Below are 20,854 nucleotides of genomic sequence, written 5' to 3' on the forward strand. Positions count from 1 at the left end.
TTCCTCGTTTCCATACTCTTCATTTCTTCGTTTAAATTATTTGTTTTCTTTGCTCTTAAACAATCTTAATTTTTGTTGTTATACAATGTTTCTGACTCAGCGGCGTAGCTATCGTAGGGCCAGGTGGTGCAGTGCACCAGAGTCCCGCAGTACAGGGGGCCCTCTAAATTAAGCCTAAAGCTTCTGAAGCTAAAAAATCACGACCATGCGCACAAGATTTCTTACTTTTACTATCTATTATCTATAATTATAAAGGGTAATTATTAATGTTGTCTAATAAATATTTATACATGAAAATCAATGTATGACGATTGCATAAGTGCTGTTAGTGTGTGAAGTATAACGTATTAGTTAAAGGGATGGGAAAGAGAGGGTGAGGGCCCGACTCTTTTTCTATCCACCGGAGCCCTTCCTCACCTAGCTACACCACTAATCTGACTAAGCGTATTTTAATTAAAAAAGATTAAACTAAATAGAGTATTTTTATTTTAGTATCTATAATATAATATGCCGTTTGATTATTTTTTGATTTAATGAATTATAATTAAATTTTTGGTTGTATATATCTAGATCATTACATACCTTGATGGCGCTTTTTCAACCAGCGATGTAAATTACATCAGCCAATAGTCATTAATGATAAAGCATGATGTCTTATCATTATTATTTTTTACTTAATAAAAAATATTTTTAAGACATCTTTTGTTAGGTACACAAAGCGGACAGTTAGTGGCGTAGGCCACCGAGTTTCGAATTTGTGGAAAAAAATAATCTTCTTTTCAGGAGAGTTCCTATTCTGTGAACGGAAAGTGTATTGGCTAAATTCATGATGATATATAAATCCTAAACAATTTCATGAGTCATCAACGCCACAGCGACAAAGAGGAAGTAGGTGACATGGAAAATAAGAGTTGGGATCACTTCGGCTTGGATTTTAAATGGTGTAATAATCAATAAAGTAGGACTCGTCCGCAGACTTAAGGCGCAGCGGCAATGGCTTTACGAGATTTCTGAGCCATGTGAGTCTAATTACTACTAATTTCCAAACTCTAGCTGCTACTGCTCTACTACTTCTAGTAGTAGTTCTTTGATGAACTCCGTGGTCGAGTTGTGGGTACTCCGGTTTTCATGGGTATGCCACTCCGGGTTCGATTCCCGGTCGAGTCGATGAAGAAGTTGATTAGTTTTCTATGTTATCTTGGTTCTGGGTGTAGGTATGAAAAATCCATTACGCAAGTGTTAACTACTTACATTGGGATCAGAATAATATATGTGATGCTGTCCAATATTTTCTAGGTAAAGTATAAACTGTTTCTCCCTATGCGACGATAGTTATTTTCCACTTGTAACAATGATTTATTTTTTTTAATTTTATATTAATTCTCTTTGCAAATAACTAAGAAATTTTATCAATGACAGTTTATGATTAAGAAAGACTCTTTCAAATATTACTCTTAATACAATAACATGCTTTTTATCTTTCTAATGAATAGTTGGTAAGGGTGTTTAAGTGTGTATATGTTTTTTTTATAAAAATAAAATTGCAAACTTACTTTTCGAACTGAAACCAATACTTAAAATATATTTTGAATTTTTATAACAATTTACCTGCAATTAAGACTGTGTTTACGTCAGTTTCATTGTCATGTCATAGCTGTATACAAGTTCGATAAGAAGCCTAATATTTAGGTACATCCAGTAAGGAGCCTAGAGTTTTAAAATCGGTGCGTGCTATGTAAATAACTCTCCTCTTACAAGTGCCGGACTAACCACAGTTGCTAACAAAAACAATGACAAAACGAAAGACTGATATTGATTTGGAAAAGATCCTCGTCGAAATGGGTTTGTTTGGGCGCCACCAGAAGAAGAACTACTTTCTCATTTTGATCGTGATTATGTTCAGCGCTATCTACAAAATCCAGTACGTCTTCATGGGCATGAACACCAGGGCCAGGTAAGTTTTCACGAATATATATTTACTATCTAATATATTTATTTGTAATCAACAGCGTATACAGATTATATTTGTACAGTTTTTTAAATTTCATGAAGACTATGGCCACAAAGGTATAGTCCGGTACATTGGACAGTGGAGCCTTTCTAAATGCGTTAATATAGATTTTTATTAAAAATAACACAATTATTTCTTTATATTCATGATGTTCTTTTAAATGCATTCATTTTATCTTTAGAAATAGAAATACATTGTTCAAACGGGATACAGAAAAAGTCATACGCTTCTGAAAATATGAAATATTGATATTTTAGGCTTGTTTGTAATATATCTAACAAAATAATGCGATTATCAGAAAAATACAATTAACAGATATTTTACAGTAGATTACGATTTGAAAAGTTTATAACTACTCATATATTTATCCAATTATTATTAAGTAAAACGAAATGAGGATAATTTTACATCTTGGCAGAGGACTTTAGAAATAACTCTAAAGTTCTACTTACGTAGAAAAGTTAGGTATTTCATGTAAAACCTAAAGTTTGTAATCGCTTTCGATCTGCCTTCTATAATCATACAAAACAACAATCAGATACGCAGGTTTGTAAAAGCTCATTGGGGCGGGTACCGCCTACTCAAACTCGAAGATATTTTACTTGTAGAGTTAGCACTTCGGGATGATGGCGGGTAGCAGGTTGTGGTGACAAGCAGTGACAACGCGAATCATTGTATCAGCGCTAATCCGAGCTCAATTGATTTAAAGTGTTACAAGATCATTATTGTAAAAACGCATGTTCATATCTCGTTACCTTTTTTTATTACGAATATTTAAGATTACGATTTCCGAATTGTTTTAATATGAACATAATTCTCGACGCTATATTAAGCGATAATCTGTAATCTACCACGGCTTTATCTGAATTATTCGATAGTAAAGATAACTGTCTACTGGACACGGTGCGATATCGCCTCGTGTGGGCTGATTGCGACTAAATCGACTAAAGGCTTACGATAGTATAACATTGATTCTTTGAATTTAATTTTTATTTTAATATTTTCTTTTGGTAGTACTTTATAGTTTAGCTTAGACATATCGACACTAACAATTTATACTATGCTAACTCAAGTGTGCGTACACTCCTTTATTAACAGAAAACGTAATTTATATTGATTGATTCAAAAATTGCGTTTAGTTAGCGTTGAATAAAATTTGTTACTTCGTTAATTTTCTATATTTCTTCACGATTTTATTTAATACATATAAAATGACATATTTTAAGCAAATGGGCATAACAACACGATTTTCACCAAAATTCGAGTTGCATTTAAGTCTAATACATATCTTGTAATTAAGGATAGGACTGAGATCGTGCTTTTTAGTGCATAATAAGATATTTTTTATATGTAATGTCTTAATCATTACAATTTCATAGATAAATAATCAATTAGGCTAAACTATATATCGCGCCGGCGTCCGCTATACGCGATGGACAGACGGCTCTCCGCTCGCGATTATTTCGCACCTACCGCGCGAGGAGCACCAATCGTGGGCCGCAGTGGCGACTCGCCGGCAGCAGACAAGTGGCGCACGCGCAGCACGGCGACCGCGCCACCGATTAAAATAACAAAAGATAAATACGAAATTAATGCTTCATGAGATAAAACGATTAGTGACGAATATTACACCCAAGATGGAACACGGAATGATTGTTTGACGGATAAACGTTTTTGTGTTAAACCTTTGTAGCGGTCACGATGAGCAAGGACAGTGACATCGACTTGGACGGGATCCTGGTGGAGGTGGGGCAGCTCGGCCGCTTCCAGATCCGGACCTACTGTTTCATACTGATACCGATTCTATTCAGCGCTGTGTACAACAGCCAGTACATCTTCGCAGCGGCTAACGTTCCGTACAGGTAAGTTGATATTTAGTACATTTTTTCAAATTCCATACTTAAACTACTGTCAAAGTTAAACTGAAAATGAAATTATAAAATAATAGTAACACAATAAACAAATATTGTACAACGTGTATTTCTTATTGTTATTCTTATCTTGACGTTGTATATATGAAGAGTTAATTAATTGATAATTAAGTCAATGTCATACTTTTTTTACGTTCAATCTTAAAGTCCGGTGTCATCCAAGGATATCGTTGTGTTTATTTGTTGCCAATTTAAATATTTTTCTCGTTAAAATAATTTAAATATCTTATTTTTGTCTTCGTTGGACCAAAAGGAAATGTTCCAAAATACTCCGCGACCATTGTCCTGGCAAATTAATTGGTATGTAGAGTGTGACACTAAACTCTGTATTGTATTATTAATCTCAAGGGCTAGCCCAAATCTGACACTTCAAGGGATACCGGAAAACGTTCAGTCAAGGGCGTTTGTGAAGAGAGATGTCACATTAGATTGTAAAATGTATGTTTTTCTAATCTCGAATTCAATCTGTTGGTTTAAAAACACGCATGTCTCATTGTATGGACTGATAGTACTGCGTTATACACATATACAGTATGTTAAAGACTCTTACTTTTGACAGCGCGTTATGTACTCTATAAAAATGTCAAAAACTGGTGGCTACTTGATTCAGTGGCTACCACAACGCCGACCTCGGGGTCCTCGGCTAAAAGAAAAATCCAGCCCATAAAAAAAAAAAATTATTTCGAGAAATTTCAGAGGCTGTAAGTTGGTAGCGTTTTCACTATCGTACCTAGAAGAGGGAGTTAGCCGTTTGCTTTGTAACTTTTCTCAATCGTGTCGGAATGCTGTTCTATCGGATTATGAGATATAAAGAGCGCAATTGGGCTTGTGCACAAACTTGTGCGCTAAAGTTTGTTTGTATTTTAGGCCCAACAGGGAAATCCGCATCTGGTCACTATTCAATAGTTCTCAAATACATCACGCTGTATAAAGCAAAAAATGTAAAAATATGTTTAATTTATAATATTACTATGTGAACACACGGATTTACCTGCGCGAAATTTATAAAATACCAACTTCCAAACCCATTTTTACCATTTAGGGGTGGACTCTAGTACCTTTATCCGTACTTAGTGGATGTCTATAGTTTCTGAGTGTTAATTTTTGATTAGTAAGTGGTATCTCGCTTTTATTTATAAAGATTGTTGAGTTAAGTTGCATTAGGTTTAATATTATGACATGAAAACATCTCTGTACGTCTGTTTGTTGAAATCTGTCTCGGAGTGGATAAAATCATGGAAAAATAAATTACAGGATTCACGGAAACAATCAACTAACAGTCGTAAATAGCAGCTGAATATTATTAATGTAAATTGCATATGAATATTCATATTTACGTTTACAATAACGGCGCATGAACGATCTCAGCAAAATCTGCCATCCTGAGGTAGAGATTTGAGATAGGATTCACATCAAGCTGGTTCTCTTTATGTTTATTGTAGGGCCAACATGACCAATGCCATCTCAAACATTGGAATCTAAATAGCTAGACGGACGAGCACATGAGCCATGCACATGGGCAAGTGGTCACCACCGTCATTCCTTACACAGCCAATATTCTACAAACCTTGGAAACTAAGGAGGTTGTATACCGTGTACGAGTAGTTATACTGTTTAGCTCAACTGTGTTAAACAAGAACACAACAATACAGAATAGTCTTATTTGGCGGTAGAATATCTGATGAGTGCCACTCTACACTCACACTCGATTTCGATTTCTTTATTTTTCAATAATACATTACCTCATTGGCACACGCTTAAACAGATTTTCGATTTACGTCGAAGAATAAAATAGTTATCTTTCCATTCAGTTTTTTGTCACCTCTCACAAATCTGGATTCAATTCGATGTGTAAATTTGTAAGTAAATAAAAAACTATTTTGGATAATATATAGCTAAACTTTTCTACGAAACCCACGATGGGTGATTCCGATTTGAATTTATCCAGTTTTATATAAAATATATAAATTATTTATCAAAGTAAGCAATGAGCACAGTGAACATACGAGTTACTTAAAAATAGGGATTTTAATTTTGAGGAATTTTGGGGAAAACTTGGAAAAAAGGATTTTGTATGACGCATTCTTATAATTCTGCTGCCTTTTTTTAAGCAGAAAGAGGAAGTGCTGAGTAGGAATTAAAGAAAATACTAGCATTGTCATTGCTGATAATCGTCATATCGAACCACGGATCGTTACCTTAGAGCGAGCTGTTCGCATTGGCTCACACAAAATATTATAAATTACTGTAATCCTTTGAGTACAACAGATTAACGGAAATATCAACAGATGAAACAAATTATTCGATAAAATTTATCTTTATAACGCGTGGAATAAATATTCGTTGATTTTTATGTCCAGAGTAGATATGTGTAATTAATTGATAAAGTAATTAATATAGCATGAGGAGTAACTAATGTATTCTATTAAAATACATTCCTAAATTCAGCATTCACAATGCCATTAGGATAGAATATATATGAAACAAACCTGTTATATAGTTTCTGCGTTTCTTTAATATATTATTTTAGAATATTTATAAATTGAAATATAAAAAAATAAAAAATATATTTAAAAAAAATGTTAAGGAATTACAATATGATTTCATTTGTTTCTTTTTATATGTCTAACAATGCATATGTATCCCTCCAAAACTAAAATTCCAAAGCAAATAACATAAATAATATGTTTAATAGGCGATGATAGGTGTGAATTTCTTTTTTTTTCTCTTTTTCCTTAGATATCGTTTAAGCATTTGTTTATATTAATAAGAAAGGCTATCAGTTTCTTGTTCAGATTAAAAGATCAAACCTTTCGGGTTTGGTCTCCTCAGCTCTTTTCGCAAAGAAAGTCTTTGCGAAAAGTAAAGAAGTTATTGAACAATTTAAATGTTATTTATTTAAGCAGATTTACAAATACCTTTAATTAAAGAGCTACCAAAACAATTAATTCCTTTTAAATAAAATAAGATAAAGCACGCTGCTATCACTTATTACCAATATAATCTATTCGAATCCTATCGTTGACATGAAGACATGTTTTTGTAATCATGATTATTAATTTTTCTGTTTTTATAACCTGCCTACAAAAAATAAAGATGAAAACATAGCCTCAGTATAACTTTTTTATGAATATATTATATGCAAAACAAAAACAATAGCCTGTAAATATCCCACTGCTGGGCTAAGGCCTGCTCTTTTGAGGAGAAGGTTCGGAATATATTTCACCACGCTGTTCCAATGCTAAATTAAGCTAAATAAATGTGTTGGCAATGTCCGGAATGGTAAGTGTTTCTTCCAGAATCAGTACCGATTAGTGATGGTGACTACTTTTGCATCTGTTCTCATTCTGTTACTCATTTGTTAGCGTATTTATTACAAATAAAATGAATTAGTAAATATGATAAAATATGCAAGACTTGCGTTCGATAAACTTAAGTTTACCTAAATTGTTATATTTATGTATCTCCATTGATGAAGCGCTACAATTATTCGTTAATTCGATTAAATACAATGTATACAAGGTAGGCAATTTCATGCCCAATCGCCCGTGAATTTGTCGGCTGTGTCAGAGTTCGAGGTAAAAGAATAGTCTCAATTATTTAAGGAAATGCCTCATCATTTTTTATACGGAATTAAAAAACGGTGTGCAGTAGATATTTATTGCAAGAATGAAATGTTTTCTATTGTCATACGTCACAGCGACCTCTCCTTCTGCAAATAAATTATCTAATTCTATAAATAAAAAAAATATATTTTAAAAAAAAATGTTATTCAATTAATGTTGTTGTTATCCTCAATGGGTTCCTATACTATTCATTTTATTCTGATCTCAAATTCAAACGAGTATTCATTTGATACTGACTCAAAAAACTTACTACTTCAAAACAAACGTTTTATGGAGACACTCATTCAACCCACGCGAAGCACTTGCTGGCTAGTTTTATCCATTATGAAATAAGCTCTTATTCACAGTAAGCATAACCTCTATAAGAGTCGAGATGGCCCAGTGGTTAGGACGCGTGCATCTTAATCGATGATTGCGGGTTCAAACCCAGGCAAGCACTGATGATTCATGTGCTTAACTTGTCTTTACAATTCATCTCGTGCTCGGTGGTGAAGGAAAACATCGCGAGGAAACCTGCACGTGACAAATTTCATAGAAATTCTGCCACATGTGTATTCCACCAACCCAAATTGGAACAGCGTGGTGGAATATGTTCCAAACCTTCCCTCTAAGGGAGAGGAGGCCTTTAGCCCAGCAGTGGCAATTTACAGGCTGTGGTTGTAATAACCTCTATACACACTGAAAATTGTTTATTTCTATAACAAGTTTAGAGTCGCATTTGTTTCTTTCCTGGTGTACGAAAGTTTATAAATATATTTATCATTTAAATTTTTATGTACTTTATTGTTCATCATTAAACTAATTATAAACAATAACATAAAAAAAATATAATGTAAAATTAGTATTTAATTTTAAAACGTTCTGGAGCCGTTTTATTCCCAAAGCGTGCTGTTATAAATTCAATAATATTGTTATAGCGTGTGCACACAAACATTCTTTGATAGGTTTTTAACTTTCATAGAAAAAAATTAAACGTTTTCTAGAATGGGAATAGTATTAGTTGCCTCACAACAGAATTATTATCCTTGTGCGGTTGGGCGGATATCACAATTTTTAGATATTAATGAGGAGCGACAGTGAATTGTTTTATTTCTTTGAATTATTTTTTTAAAAAGGTAAGCCAGGTTATTATTCCAGGTTATAAACTACAAATTTTTGAAAGCTTTATCCTTAGTAAAGTCGATAATCGCCTAACGAGATTTGTTCTTCCTCTTATTAAATTGAGTCTGTGATATTGATAATATTTGGGTATATATAAATATAAATATGAGACAACATCACATCCATTGCTCTGATCCCAATGCAAGTAGCTAACACTTGTGTTATGGAAAATCAGAAGTAACGACGGTACCACAGACACCCAGACCCAAGACAACATAGAAAACTAATGATAACCTACATCGACTCGGCCGGGAATCGAACCCGGGACCTCGGAATGGTGTACCCATGAAAACCGGTATACATACCACTCGACCACGGAGGTCTCATTTGGGTATAATGTCTACATCTGTTATCTTCTCGTTATTTGCCAAACGTCTGTTCATTTTGTTAACAACTGCGTTATCTTTAATCTATACAGCCTTAAGTATAATATGATTGTCAAATACTCAGAATCCCAAATTAATACCGAGTAATCAAATTAATTATTAAATTATAAGCATTTATAAATAAGCTTAGGATTAATTTTATTGTATGCTCTTATTATATCACGAATTGTCTACTGACGTTTAATGAAATAAGGCTATACCTATTACGTCATGTTACAATCTAAATGACTACTCTGTAGCATGTTATCTAACAAAGCAATAGAATCAATAAATGTTGAAAAAGAGTAACTACTGAGTTTCTTGCCGGTTTTTCTCGATATAATCTACTTTCCGAACCGGTGATAGCTTCACTTAATTGTAAAATGACGATTCAAAAGTGCTTGTAAAAAAAAAAAAGTTTATTTTGATTTTGATACTGTCATCTTTGATTTAGGTCTGATTTAGTCTAGACTCTAGAGTAATAATAAATACAAACTTTTGCTCAAGTAAAGTTTGCATTTATATAATTGTGTTCATACAATAGGCTGCTTAAAACTTGTCATGTCAATTTATTGTCCTTTATAAAGCCGACATATTTTTCTTGGCTAGACTTTTGTATTGATTTTTTAAATATTGTAAGTTCGTAATAATTTGCGAGAGGTTTTCTTTTAGTTGTAAAAAATTACTTTAATATTTTCCAATGGAATTCTACGTAAGACCAACAAAAGTTACGATTTCAGAGCTTCGAAGCTATCACGATCACTTTTTTTATTTTATAAGTTAGATATGCCGGCAAAAGCCTTCTTTGAACTTGAGAAGTTACTTTGTCGTTCTTTCACTGCGGCTTGATGATAAAAGTGAGTCAGTGTAATTAGAACAATACGTGGAAACATATTGAGACGTATTGAGAAATAAATTATATTTTAAATGTTGACAATTTAAATAATAAACGTTCGTAATTACCATCTAAGTATAGGAGACTCGTGCACGCGTATTAATTTATTATTTGCAATCGTTTTAATTCGTTTTATGGCCACAAAGTTATGATTTTTATATTTATTATTACTGGTTGGTTTTGTTATTTAATACTCAAACACACATTTATAGCCATTATGTTATTTTTTGGGTCTTGTTGATAAACAAATGTCATCGATTTTCACTGGACAAGCATGATGAGAAAAATAATTATTCAAAGAAGTTTTTTAGTAATCGTTAAAATTAAATAGTTTTATTTTTTTATGGAGATGATTAATTTCTGCAAGTAATTATTTAATTCCTGTAGTTATTTATAATTATCTTAAAGATAAGGTGTCACACCAATGCACGCAGCTCACGGCACGCTGCGCGAGTCGTGACGTCATACATACGTGCATAATAGTCCGGTCGAGCCAGATATTCGGTGTATGGAAGAGTTTGGAAAAAAAAAAGAATGGTGGGGAACTTCAGCACTTCGATTATATTTATATTTGGAATAATATTACCTATTATCTTGTTGTAAGTTTATGTATCTCTTGCTTTTAAGTATAATTTGACCGGATTATAACTATACCTATATCTAAAAATATATGGATTACTCGACGTTAGAGAATACTTATAATGATTGTCGTGTATTTAGGTAATATTAATTTTATCAATGCAGCGTCCATCTGAATTCGAAGCATCACGGTCTGTAACAGCTACTCTCAATCAACATTTATTTCAATAAACAATAACACTCCATTTTTTGGGAGTGAGGTTATTGAAATTACGTATATTTAAACAGCTGAGGTATTATTATAAAAAGAGTCAATTCAAAGTCAGACGGTATTCTAGAAAATTGTTGTAGTATGTATATTTTTAGTTTTTTTTTTCATACAAATTTAAACAAGAAGCCTGTTTGTAGGTCTGACGCATCGCACCGAATAGCATATGTCAGTCAACAACCCCACTTTTTATTTCATTATTGTGGTAGATAAAAATGCATTAATATTCCAGCGGATATTCAGCCTATCATAACGGAGTTTAAGAGACATATTAACATACATTTCTAATCACTACGCAATATAAAGTCGTAGCACGATTGATATGTTTATCAATTATTAATGTTACGATACTAATATATTCGTATGATTTTGATTTTGAGGAAGTATTTAGATCGTGCTAAGTCCGTGATAAATTAGCTGATTGTCACGCGCGTGAAATTGCCAGCACTAATCTTCTCTTGCCAGAGTCACTATCGCTTGAATAGAACATCGAAAATTAAACCCGTGTTTAATACAGTATTAACAGTAATTGTTTTGTATGTGTTTGTGTTTGTAATCGACTAAAAATGCTAAAGGAGCGAAAGAGAGCTAAACGTATCGAGCGAAATGAGCGCGTGGAATCGTTATGGCAATGTGTATTAACTCGACCTGAAGATTTAAATGTACAGTCAGAGTAAAAAAACCTTCGTCAGTTTTCAAATTAATTCCTCTATCAAGTCTTATACTAAGCAATTCTGTGGCGCCCACTGAAAAAACGGAGAGGATACCGTTGGTTTTTTAGTGGGTATTCCGGTGTGCCGGGGTGCAGTAGGCATTCTGGGTACCGGCGAGCCCCACATACCCCCCATTTGATGGGGGAAGCGCGTAATGCGTTTCTTCGGCAAGAAAAAACGTCTTATACTCTTAGTACCTTTCGAATCTAATCATCAAATCATTGCGACGCAATATGTCATTCTCGATCGGTAATGCAGATTACCACTCGAGCTGAGCACACGAAAGTAAATTTTAAGGTGGCGAACCTTTTCTTACCCCGACTGTACTTACTTGTAACTATAATTGTACTGTAACTGCAGTGCTGTATACCGGTATTCGTTCCGCATATTAGTATAAAGCGTGTATATCAGAAAAATACTTTCATAGCAAAATAAACACATTATTTCACATGAGACATTCGTCTTCGTATGGTTTTAGATTATATAGGTTTGATATAATATGATAATTAGCAGAAAATGTATGTGTAATAGTAGTAAAGTAACAGCCTGAAAATTTCCCACTGCTGGGCTATAGCCTCTTCTCCCATTAAGGAGAGGGCTTGGAACATATTCCACCACGCTGTTCCAATGTGGGTTGGTGGAATACACATGTGGTGCTTGCCTGGGTTTGAATGGGAAATCATCGGTTAAGATGCACGCGTTCTAACCACCGGGCCATCTCGGTTCTTGTGTGTGTAATAATAACATTATATATATTAAATGTATATTGTGGTTAAATTTGAAATGGAAAATAAAATAATGGATGTTATCTAAAGTGACGTTTTATTGTTAAAACGTCATCATTGGAGAGAAACCGGAATTAAAGTTTAGAGAAACTGGTCTTCCGTCTCGTCTCTGTTTAGGTGACGGAAGGATCATCTCGGATTATGACATTTTGTAACCATATTTATATACTGTATGTAAGTTATATGCACTAATTTAGTGTAGGATATGTTGCACTTGACTAGCCTCCTTTGATAATGTCCTTGAACGAAATCAATCGGAAAGCGTCATCACATGAATATATATTGTGTATTATTCAGGTTAAATCTATGTAGGTATGACATGTAGTGTTTGTTTACATGGTACATAAGTCAAAAACTATTTGTACCTACTATGTAAGTCTATCTGTCTGTCTGTTGCGACTTTGGAAACTCAAACTCTGAAAAATGTCTGGAACGGCTTAATCGATTTTGTTGGACTTTCTCTAGCAGATAGCTGATGTGATAAGGATTGGCTTTGGCTACTTTCATCTTAGGTCACGCTGCAATAGCGAAATACTGTCAATACCACCAATCATCCCAAAACGTCTTAAGATCACAAAGTTGCCTAATAAGTTTGCGAACGAAGTCGCGGGCAAAACTAGTATTACATAATCGTATGTAATTCTTGTTATTGAAACTACTATCGATCCCAATTAATTAATTTCTAAATTAATCTAAGTGTAGGCGAGAGATAAAGTCACACTCTGCGTTGTATTATTTCGGACGAGGCATCGTTATTGGACACTATTCGGCTCGCCGGGCGGCTATCGGCGCTGAGCCGCGGATTACCGTCGACTGCTCGATAAAACTTAATGACTTTTCTACAATAACAAAGTTATCCCGATATGTTTGCTCGCAATATATCATCATTATTACTATTTTTGTTTTTGTCCGAAAAAAACAAGGTTTTATTCGGTTTAATATTTTTTGTATTAACATAAGCTACTTCACATATTGTTTTTATAGAATTTTACTAGAACAAAATACTAAAATAAAATATTTTTTTCTCCAATTAGCATATTTTTCTTTCTTCAGCAAATTATACAATGCTAATTAAGGCAAATTAATTAGATATTTAATGTCAGAAAATTTTAATAATTTTTTTTTATATGTTTATGAAAAAACATCAGGTTAGCTTTCACGCCCAATGTTGGGCAAAGGCCTCCGACATGTTGTTCCCATGTATGTCTATCGCTCATTATTCTAAGCTTCACATTTGAACAAATCATATACATATAATATAACTTTAAATAAATCAATTAATTTTAGGACCTAAACCCACTAAACTAAAATAATATATACTAGAATTCTGTACAGACACATAAAAAAGGAAATTAAACAATTAGCACCAATCTTCCTCTTCTATATCATGTAATAGATCCATGTTGAGGAAAATATACATTCAGAAACCGCTGAAACATGAACTTTGTAATATTATATTCAGCGTGATTCAGATAAGGTTTTTATATATTTTTTCTTATTTAGAGAGAGTTTCATCACTCAGTTATTATGTACGTCATTAGGATAAAATGGCTAAACTGCGATCTACGTAGTAAAGCCATTTTTGGTAAGCTTTTCATATAGCTTAGCAAAGTAAGCTCTTATTATTATTTTTTATAAATATGTAATATTTCTTATACATCTATTATGTGTCAACATTAACACCTTTAAAAATATTTTTAAAGAAGTTTTTTGTCACATAAAATAAAATAAACGTAGCCATTGTAACGGGAAGTTCTGCTATGTAGAAATAAAAAAGGAAATGATCATCTTGGATTAAATTAAATCGTAACAAGTACGCGACGATCAGAGGACAAGGACCAAGTGCTTCCTCTTCAGTCGCAGACCAGGTTACTCTGATTACATTAAGTAGCTAACGCCTTGGCCCACTTACCGCGACACTCGACCGCCGCGAGGTATATTGCACATCAAACAGCTTCCTCGTCGGATGTTTTCCTCGAACCTTGGAATACCGACAGACTTGTTCCTTGTCATATCTCTAAAAAAATTAATTACGCGTACCGGACAAACATCAACTATTCTACAGATTTTTTCATTGTCAATATCCACTTTGTGTTGCCGTGTTCCGGTTTTTGGATAAGTGAGGTACAGGGACAAGTCATTTGCACGGATAGTGCATAGTGTACAAATGACAATGCACAGATACACCTCTACTATTATAATTATACATATGTTGGCTATATTGCTTGTTTATTTCAAACTTCTTACAATGCAAATATGCAGAAGGGACCACTTCTATGACCTAGGGCACAGCTTATTTGCTGTCTGCCTTCAAGATGAGAGGCCATAAATAGCAAAACATAGTTAACATTATGAATATAGGTCTTTCCAAGTTATTATCTAGGTGATATAAGATATCTGACTAAATATTAAAAATCATTCGTCCTCTAATGAATCATATATCATACATCAATCCATTTGAATGTTTAAAATAGTTGTCAACTAGCTTCACTTAAAAACAAGAAAAATCCAACAAAATCCTAATGACTTTTTTCTGTTTGCTATATATAGTCTTAATTTAGAAAGCCGCATTCATGCTACGACCGTAAGAAGCAGAATAGTAACCATAATCGTGTTGAGCTATTTATTTGTATAAACATAATTAAACGTGGGCGGACCGGCGAGGAAATGCTAGTATCTACCAAATTGCAATTTGATTCAAAATAGGTCACTAACGCGAAGATAAAGACAGGCAAACGGTCGCCTCTGCATTGTTATGGTTTATTAACATACAAAGGAACGGAAATACGAGCGTCGTGCTGATATTCTACTATACGTTAATAAGATTAACAGGTCAGACGGGTCTCTGACGAAAAGTGATGAAACTCCATATAGATGACGACGATGTCCCTGTAATATTTGGGACGTATCGTAAATATGTTTTTGCAAACTTGCAATGTGACTACTTGTTAAATTGGCCTTTCCTCTCAGCTGAACAATGGACAGAAGTGATAAATAAATTTCTTGGTAGTAGGGCTTTGTGCAAGCTCGTCTGGGTAGTTACCACTCACTTGGTATTGTAGTGTTCCAGTTTGAAGGGTGAGAGAGCCAATGTAACTACAGGAACAAGGGACATAACATCTTAGTGGCGATGAAAGGAATGGTTAATATTTGTGCCATCAATTCAGCGCCATTGTCTATGGGCGGTGGTGACCACTTACCATCAGATGGCCCATATGCTCGACCGCCAACTAATAACATAAAATAATATCATAAAAGTACACCTTCTTTTCAAATATTGTCTATTGAAACGAATTATTGACTGTTGAAATTTTCAGATGTCGAGTACCGGAATGCGAAGCGACGCCACCAAAGTTCGAAACCAATGGGTGGGGAAGCTGGGCGCTTCCCGACGGAGCGGGACGCTGCGAGCGCTTCGTGCCGATAGGGACCACCTGCGCCCCGGAATCGTTCCACCAGACCAACACCAAAACATGCACCGGTTGGGTTTATGAGCACAACAACAGCATCGTATCTACGGTAAGCGGAGGACTGTTCTATTGGCTCGAACTTAAGCAAAAATGTTATGTTTTTAATATTTCATTCTAAATTAGCGACCCACCCCGGCTACGCACGGGTGCCACACCGATACTAAATATACTACATTCATTACATTACTTTAGAAATAAAATAAGCAGTATTTCTCTACCATATCGTGCATGTAATATATACAAAAGCCTTCTTCTCGAATCATTCTGTCTATTAAAAAAAAACGCATCAAAATCAGTTCTGTAATATTAAAGATTTAAGCATACAGCGGTAAGCGACTTTGTCTTATACTATGTAACGATAACATTGTGTGACCGTCAAATACGTATTTGACGATATGCTTCGTGATATTTGAATTTATTTTTCATTTATTGTTTTACAATGATACCACGTGTATTTTAGAATTCATCCCTGAATGTGTTTTATAATTTCATCGTCTAAGGTCCATGTCTGCCTTCCTAATGGCGTTACAGAAGCGCAGTGGCGGATTTACCAATAGGCTAAGTAGGCTGGAGCCTAGGGCGGCAGATTTAGAGGGGCGGCAAATTTAGCCCAAATTTGTTATTATCTTACAGAAATAAAAAAAAGTTATAATTATGTGTATATACATTACGTCCGTAATCCGTATACTCGTCACACATAGCGGGTTGGAAAAATAATTTAGTTGTCATGTAGTTTATAATCATACTAATAACGAAGCGTCATAAGTATAATTATCATATGGTATATTTAAAAAATATTTGTTTAATTTCAGTTCGACCTCGCCTGTGAAGAGTGGAAGCGTACGCTGGTGGGCACATTACACAGCGCCGGCCTGTTCTTGGCGTTACCGCTCACGGCGTACATATCTGACACGTAAGCTATTCTATTCTTAAGCTAGTTATTCTACCTCCACTATAATAATTTTATGATGCAAGGTAGGTACAAGGTAGGTATGTAGGTACCTAGGTAGGTAACATTATTCTTTAAATATTTTACGGTACGGTGCACTGATTTTGGGCGATCGTGTAAACTTGCCATCAGGTGGCGATTTCAGTTTTTTTTTCTCGATGTGAAAGTGAAATCCAAATTGTATATCAGCCTTTCCTTCTTTGACTATTAAACTCTACCAATGATATCCCGTCAATTTCCTGTCAAATGTTATTTATTTGACTTTTTTCCTGGTATGGTTGGAATAGAATATACATGTGAAACTAGATTAAAATTTGTGTAGGTCGTGTTAGCTTGAATTAATAATACAGAACAGCGCTACAATTCAAACCATGTTGGACTTATAGATGAAATGTTAAATTTGAAATATATGAGACTCTAATGTATATTTGAGATATATGTGTATTGCAGATGTAAAGATAAAGAAATAATTTGCTAATTGCACCACAGTATCAATTTTTATCATACTTCTTGGTTAAAATCTATTTTATTTCATATCCAGATTCGGCCGAAGAGTGGCGTTTATCTTGACCGCCGTCGCCCCTGCTTTCGTCGGTCTCGGGCGCTCCTTCTCACAGAACTATATCACTTACGTGATTCTTGAGTTCCTCGAAGCGGTCGTTGGAGCTGGAGTATACAGCTCAGGATTTATTCTTGGTAAATAATATGTAATTTCAATGATCATTAAAAATAAATGCAAGAAGTATTTATTTATAATTAGTGTTTTTTTAAATGCTTGTTATTATTTCAGCTCTTGAAATGATGGGTCTGAACCGGCGCGTCCTCGGTGGCAACATCATATCATGCACGTTCGCCATCGGACAAGCCGTCGTCGCGTTGATAGCGTGGGCCGTCCCTGAGTGGAGAACGCTCACGCGGATTATATACACGCCATCGTTTATTTTTGTAATATATTTCTTCTTAATAGAAGAGAGTGTGCGATGGCTTCTCAGTAGGGGAAATAAGAAGGAAGCTGCGAGGATTATATTCAAAGCAGCGGCTGTCAATAAGAGAAAGCTGTCTCCCGAAACAATCAAACAGTTAACCGAAGAAACCAACCCTCCAGTCCAGGAGACGACCAAAACACAAGTCGAGCCCGAAGAAAAGCAGTCATCGCTGGCCTTACAAGTGTTAAGGTCTCGAGTGCTGATGACGAGATTGTGCATCTGCTCGTTCTGGTGGATCACGGTCACTTTCATCTACTACGGGCTCTCCATTAACTCGGTATCGCTAGCTGGAAACAGTTACGTCAATTACATACTGACGGCTTTGGTGGAGATTCCCGGATACTGCATGAGCGTTTTAACTCTAGATCGCTTCGGAAGGAAGAGTTCCATCATGACAGCATTTTTCTTATGCGGAATCTCTCTCGTCATTTTGCCCTTCGTTCCTGAAAGTGAGTTTCTTGGTATTTCTTGGTTATAATTAGGATTACGCAAACGTAGATTTTTATTTAGTTATCTAGTTATAACGTTCCATCTGTACACATTTTATTGCACTTTAATTAATAGTTTGATTATTAGTTGACTTTCATTGTAGATAATATTATTTTTAATGTTGATTTTTTTGCTTAATAAAAATATAAGAGTAGTGTGTAGAGAAAATAGCTAGTAGTGTAATATTTCCAGATCTGCAATGGCTGCAAACGTGCCTGAACTTGCTGGGTAAACTGGCCATCAGCATGGCATTCAGCAGTATTTACATTTACACGTCCGAGCTGTACCCCACCACGCTGCGACACAGTCTTGTAGCCGTGTGCTCCATGTGTGGCAGGATCGGGCAGATCATAGCTCCGCAGACTCCGTTACTGGTCAGTATTATGTAGATAATATTATTTAGATAGCAAATTACACCTAATATAGAGTTAAACCTCACACTTTACTTATCTTTAATTGTTTTTTTATATGTATTTATTGTTTTAGCTAAATCTATGTATTCTAGATGTAAATCTTTTAATATCTCTAAGCAACACAACAACATGCCTGTAAATTTCCAAATGCTGGGCTAAGACCTCCTCTCCCTATGAGGATAAGGTTTTGGAACCACGCTGTTCCAATACGGGTTGGGGGGAAGACACATGAAGCAGAATTTTTATGAAATTTTACACATGCAGGTTTCCTTACGATGTTTTCCTTCACAGCCAGGCACGAGATGAATTATAAACATAACTTAAACACATGAATATTCAGTGTTGCTTGCTTGGGTTTGAACCTACAATCATCGGTTAAGAAGCGTTCTAACCGCTGGCCATCTCGGCTAACTCTAAAGCCATTGAAGAATCTCGAATGCCTGTTATTTATTAAAAATAATTAAAATTAAAGTAGCGCACATCAACAGCAACAATGAGAATGATGCTGTCGATGCTGGGCAAGCTGGTGATAAGTATGGTGTTTGCGTCCGTCTACATCTACACCATCGAGCTGTTCCCGACGCAAGTGCGGCACTCGACGATGGGCTTGTGTTCGCTGGTGGGCCGGATTGGTTCCACTGCAGCGCCGATGACGCCGCTAATGGTCTGGTGTTGTAGACCTAGTGGATATGTTGATTTGTAGTTGTAGATATTACGGATTACGCTTCATCGTGATATGGATTTGTTTATTTAGTTGCATACTACGTCGGTGCCATTTGTCTTGTTTAGTAGATCGTACACAGTCGTATTAGTACGTTGGATGTTGGTTTCATATAATATGTCATATATTTAATATTATTCATCATAACTCAGTAACATTAGATGTAGGCGACAGAGAGATGTAACAGTAGGAGAATTATTTGTCTTTTTTTTTCAAAATTAGAATCGTTTTTAATAGTTACACTTGTAGTTCTGTGGAAGTATAAGCGAGTTCTTGTTTTAGTGTTATTATAAATTATTATTATTATACTTACTTATTGAGTACCTAATTGCAAGTTTCGTGGCAATAAATCTGTTAATGTAGGAAATAGTCCTTGTAGAAATAGCGACGACCTGATGACTGTTTGCTTACTATAGCATTTTTAATCATATTCAACGGTTAAGGAACGCTTACTAAAGCATTATTGGTTTCGTTTGGATAATTCTAACAACCAACTATCTTTAAGTTTGATTCGATTTTCACAGTCTTCGTCTTGTATGTAATTCACCGAGCAGTCCGTTTGGGACCTATTCACAATTCACACTATTTGCAATGCTGTAATTGTTAACAGATGGCCTATATGGAAGCTCTGCCGTACCTGGTGTTCGGCGTGATGGCCGCCATGTCCGCGCTGCTGATGCTGCTGACGCCCGAGACGCTGCACATGCGGCTGCCGGACACAGTCAAGCAGGCCGAGAGGATCGCCACCGCGCCGCGCAGCAACCGGACCACCGACGTCATCGTAGATTAATTAATATTACACTTAATTTAAAGATAAATATTCTATGATTATGAATAGTACAAAATACCAGTCGAGCTGGCGAGCAAGAGGTGTTTAATGACATCCATGACAAGTATGAGTAGTATATTTAAACTGGTACCTTGTTGATAGTTGAAACACTTATTGTATTCGATACAGTCGTAATATCTGAGATAATAGAACGCCTGACTTCCCAGTTGACTTTTCACAGTTAGACAATTTAAATATTCCAGAAAAATTTAATTAAAATATTGGAACATTTATTTTGAGATATCAAAAGCACCGTCATAGCCTGGTTCAATTCAACGCTAATAAGTCGTATTTCTCTCGAGAAATATAGTCATCATAATGATGTTGATAATCACTATGGAATGGAAAGTCTAAGTAGCGTTTTGTTTTTTATTACGAGGCCACTAATTTTCGACTGCGGGATTCGTTTAACTTGGAAACTTGAAATTTAGTATTTTGTGAAGTTTCAAAGCTTCCTGTAGTCACTAGTATTAAAATTGTACAATAATTTTACCTTAGATACATAGTATGTGTATTAAGAAATATTTTAAGAGCTTATTGTATTGAAAATACAGAATATATTTTGAATTATATTATACTTTTACTACAGAACCCGAACCCATATTAATTTAAAAACACTTTTGGTATTGTGTAGTACTTGAGGAGACTTCTTTGATAAACAAA

At 34.9% G+C, this 20,854-nt stretch overlaps 1 protein-coding gene across 1 annotated transcript; it reads left to right on the forward strand.

The window, feature by feature from the left end:
- Positions 1-3,451: 3,451 nt before the first annotated feature.
- On the forward strand, positions 3,452-20,761 carry LOC124543667 (organic cation transporter protein-like). Its single transcript, XM_047121928.1, has 7 exons — positions 3,452-3,873; positions 15,652-15,853; positions 16,617-16,717; positions 17,295-17,449; positions 17,544-18,188; positions 18,421-18,602; positions 19,973-20,761. Exons 1-7 carry the CDS (start codon positions 3,713-3,715, stop codon positions 20,150-20,152), a joined length of 1,626 nt encoding a protein of 541 aa, XP_046977884.1. The 5' UTR covers positions 3,452-3,712; the 3' UTR covers positions 20,153-20,761.
- Positions 20,762-20,854: the final 93 nt, after the last annotated feature.

This window comes from Vanessa cardui, chromosome 3, assembly GCF_905220365.1.
Source record: "Vanessa cardui chromosome 3, ilVanCard2.1, whole genome shotgun sequence".
Taxonomy (NCBI): Eukaryota; Metazoa; Arthropoda; class Insecta; order Lepidoptera; family Nymphalidae; genus Vanessa; species Vanessa cardui.

Excerpts from the sequence above, each read along its gene's own strand:
- LOC124543667 (XM_047121928.1), top strand. The coding sequence starts at position 3,713 with ATGAGCAAGGACAGTGACATCGACTTGGACGGGATCCTGGTGGAGGTG. Across the intron at positions 16,718-17,294 it reads ACGGCGTACATATCTGACAC|ATTCGGCCGAAGAGTGGCGT; the intron begins GTAAGCTATTCT and ends TTTCATATCCAG. Across the intron at positions 17,450-17,543 it reads CAGCTCAGGATTTATTCTTG|CTCTTGAAATGATGGGTCTG; the intron begins GTAAATAATATG and ends TTATTATTTCAG.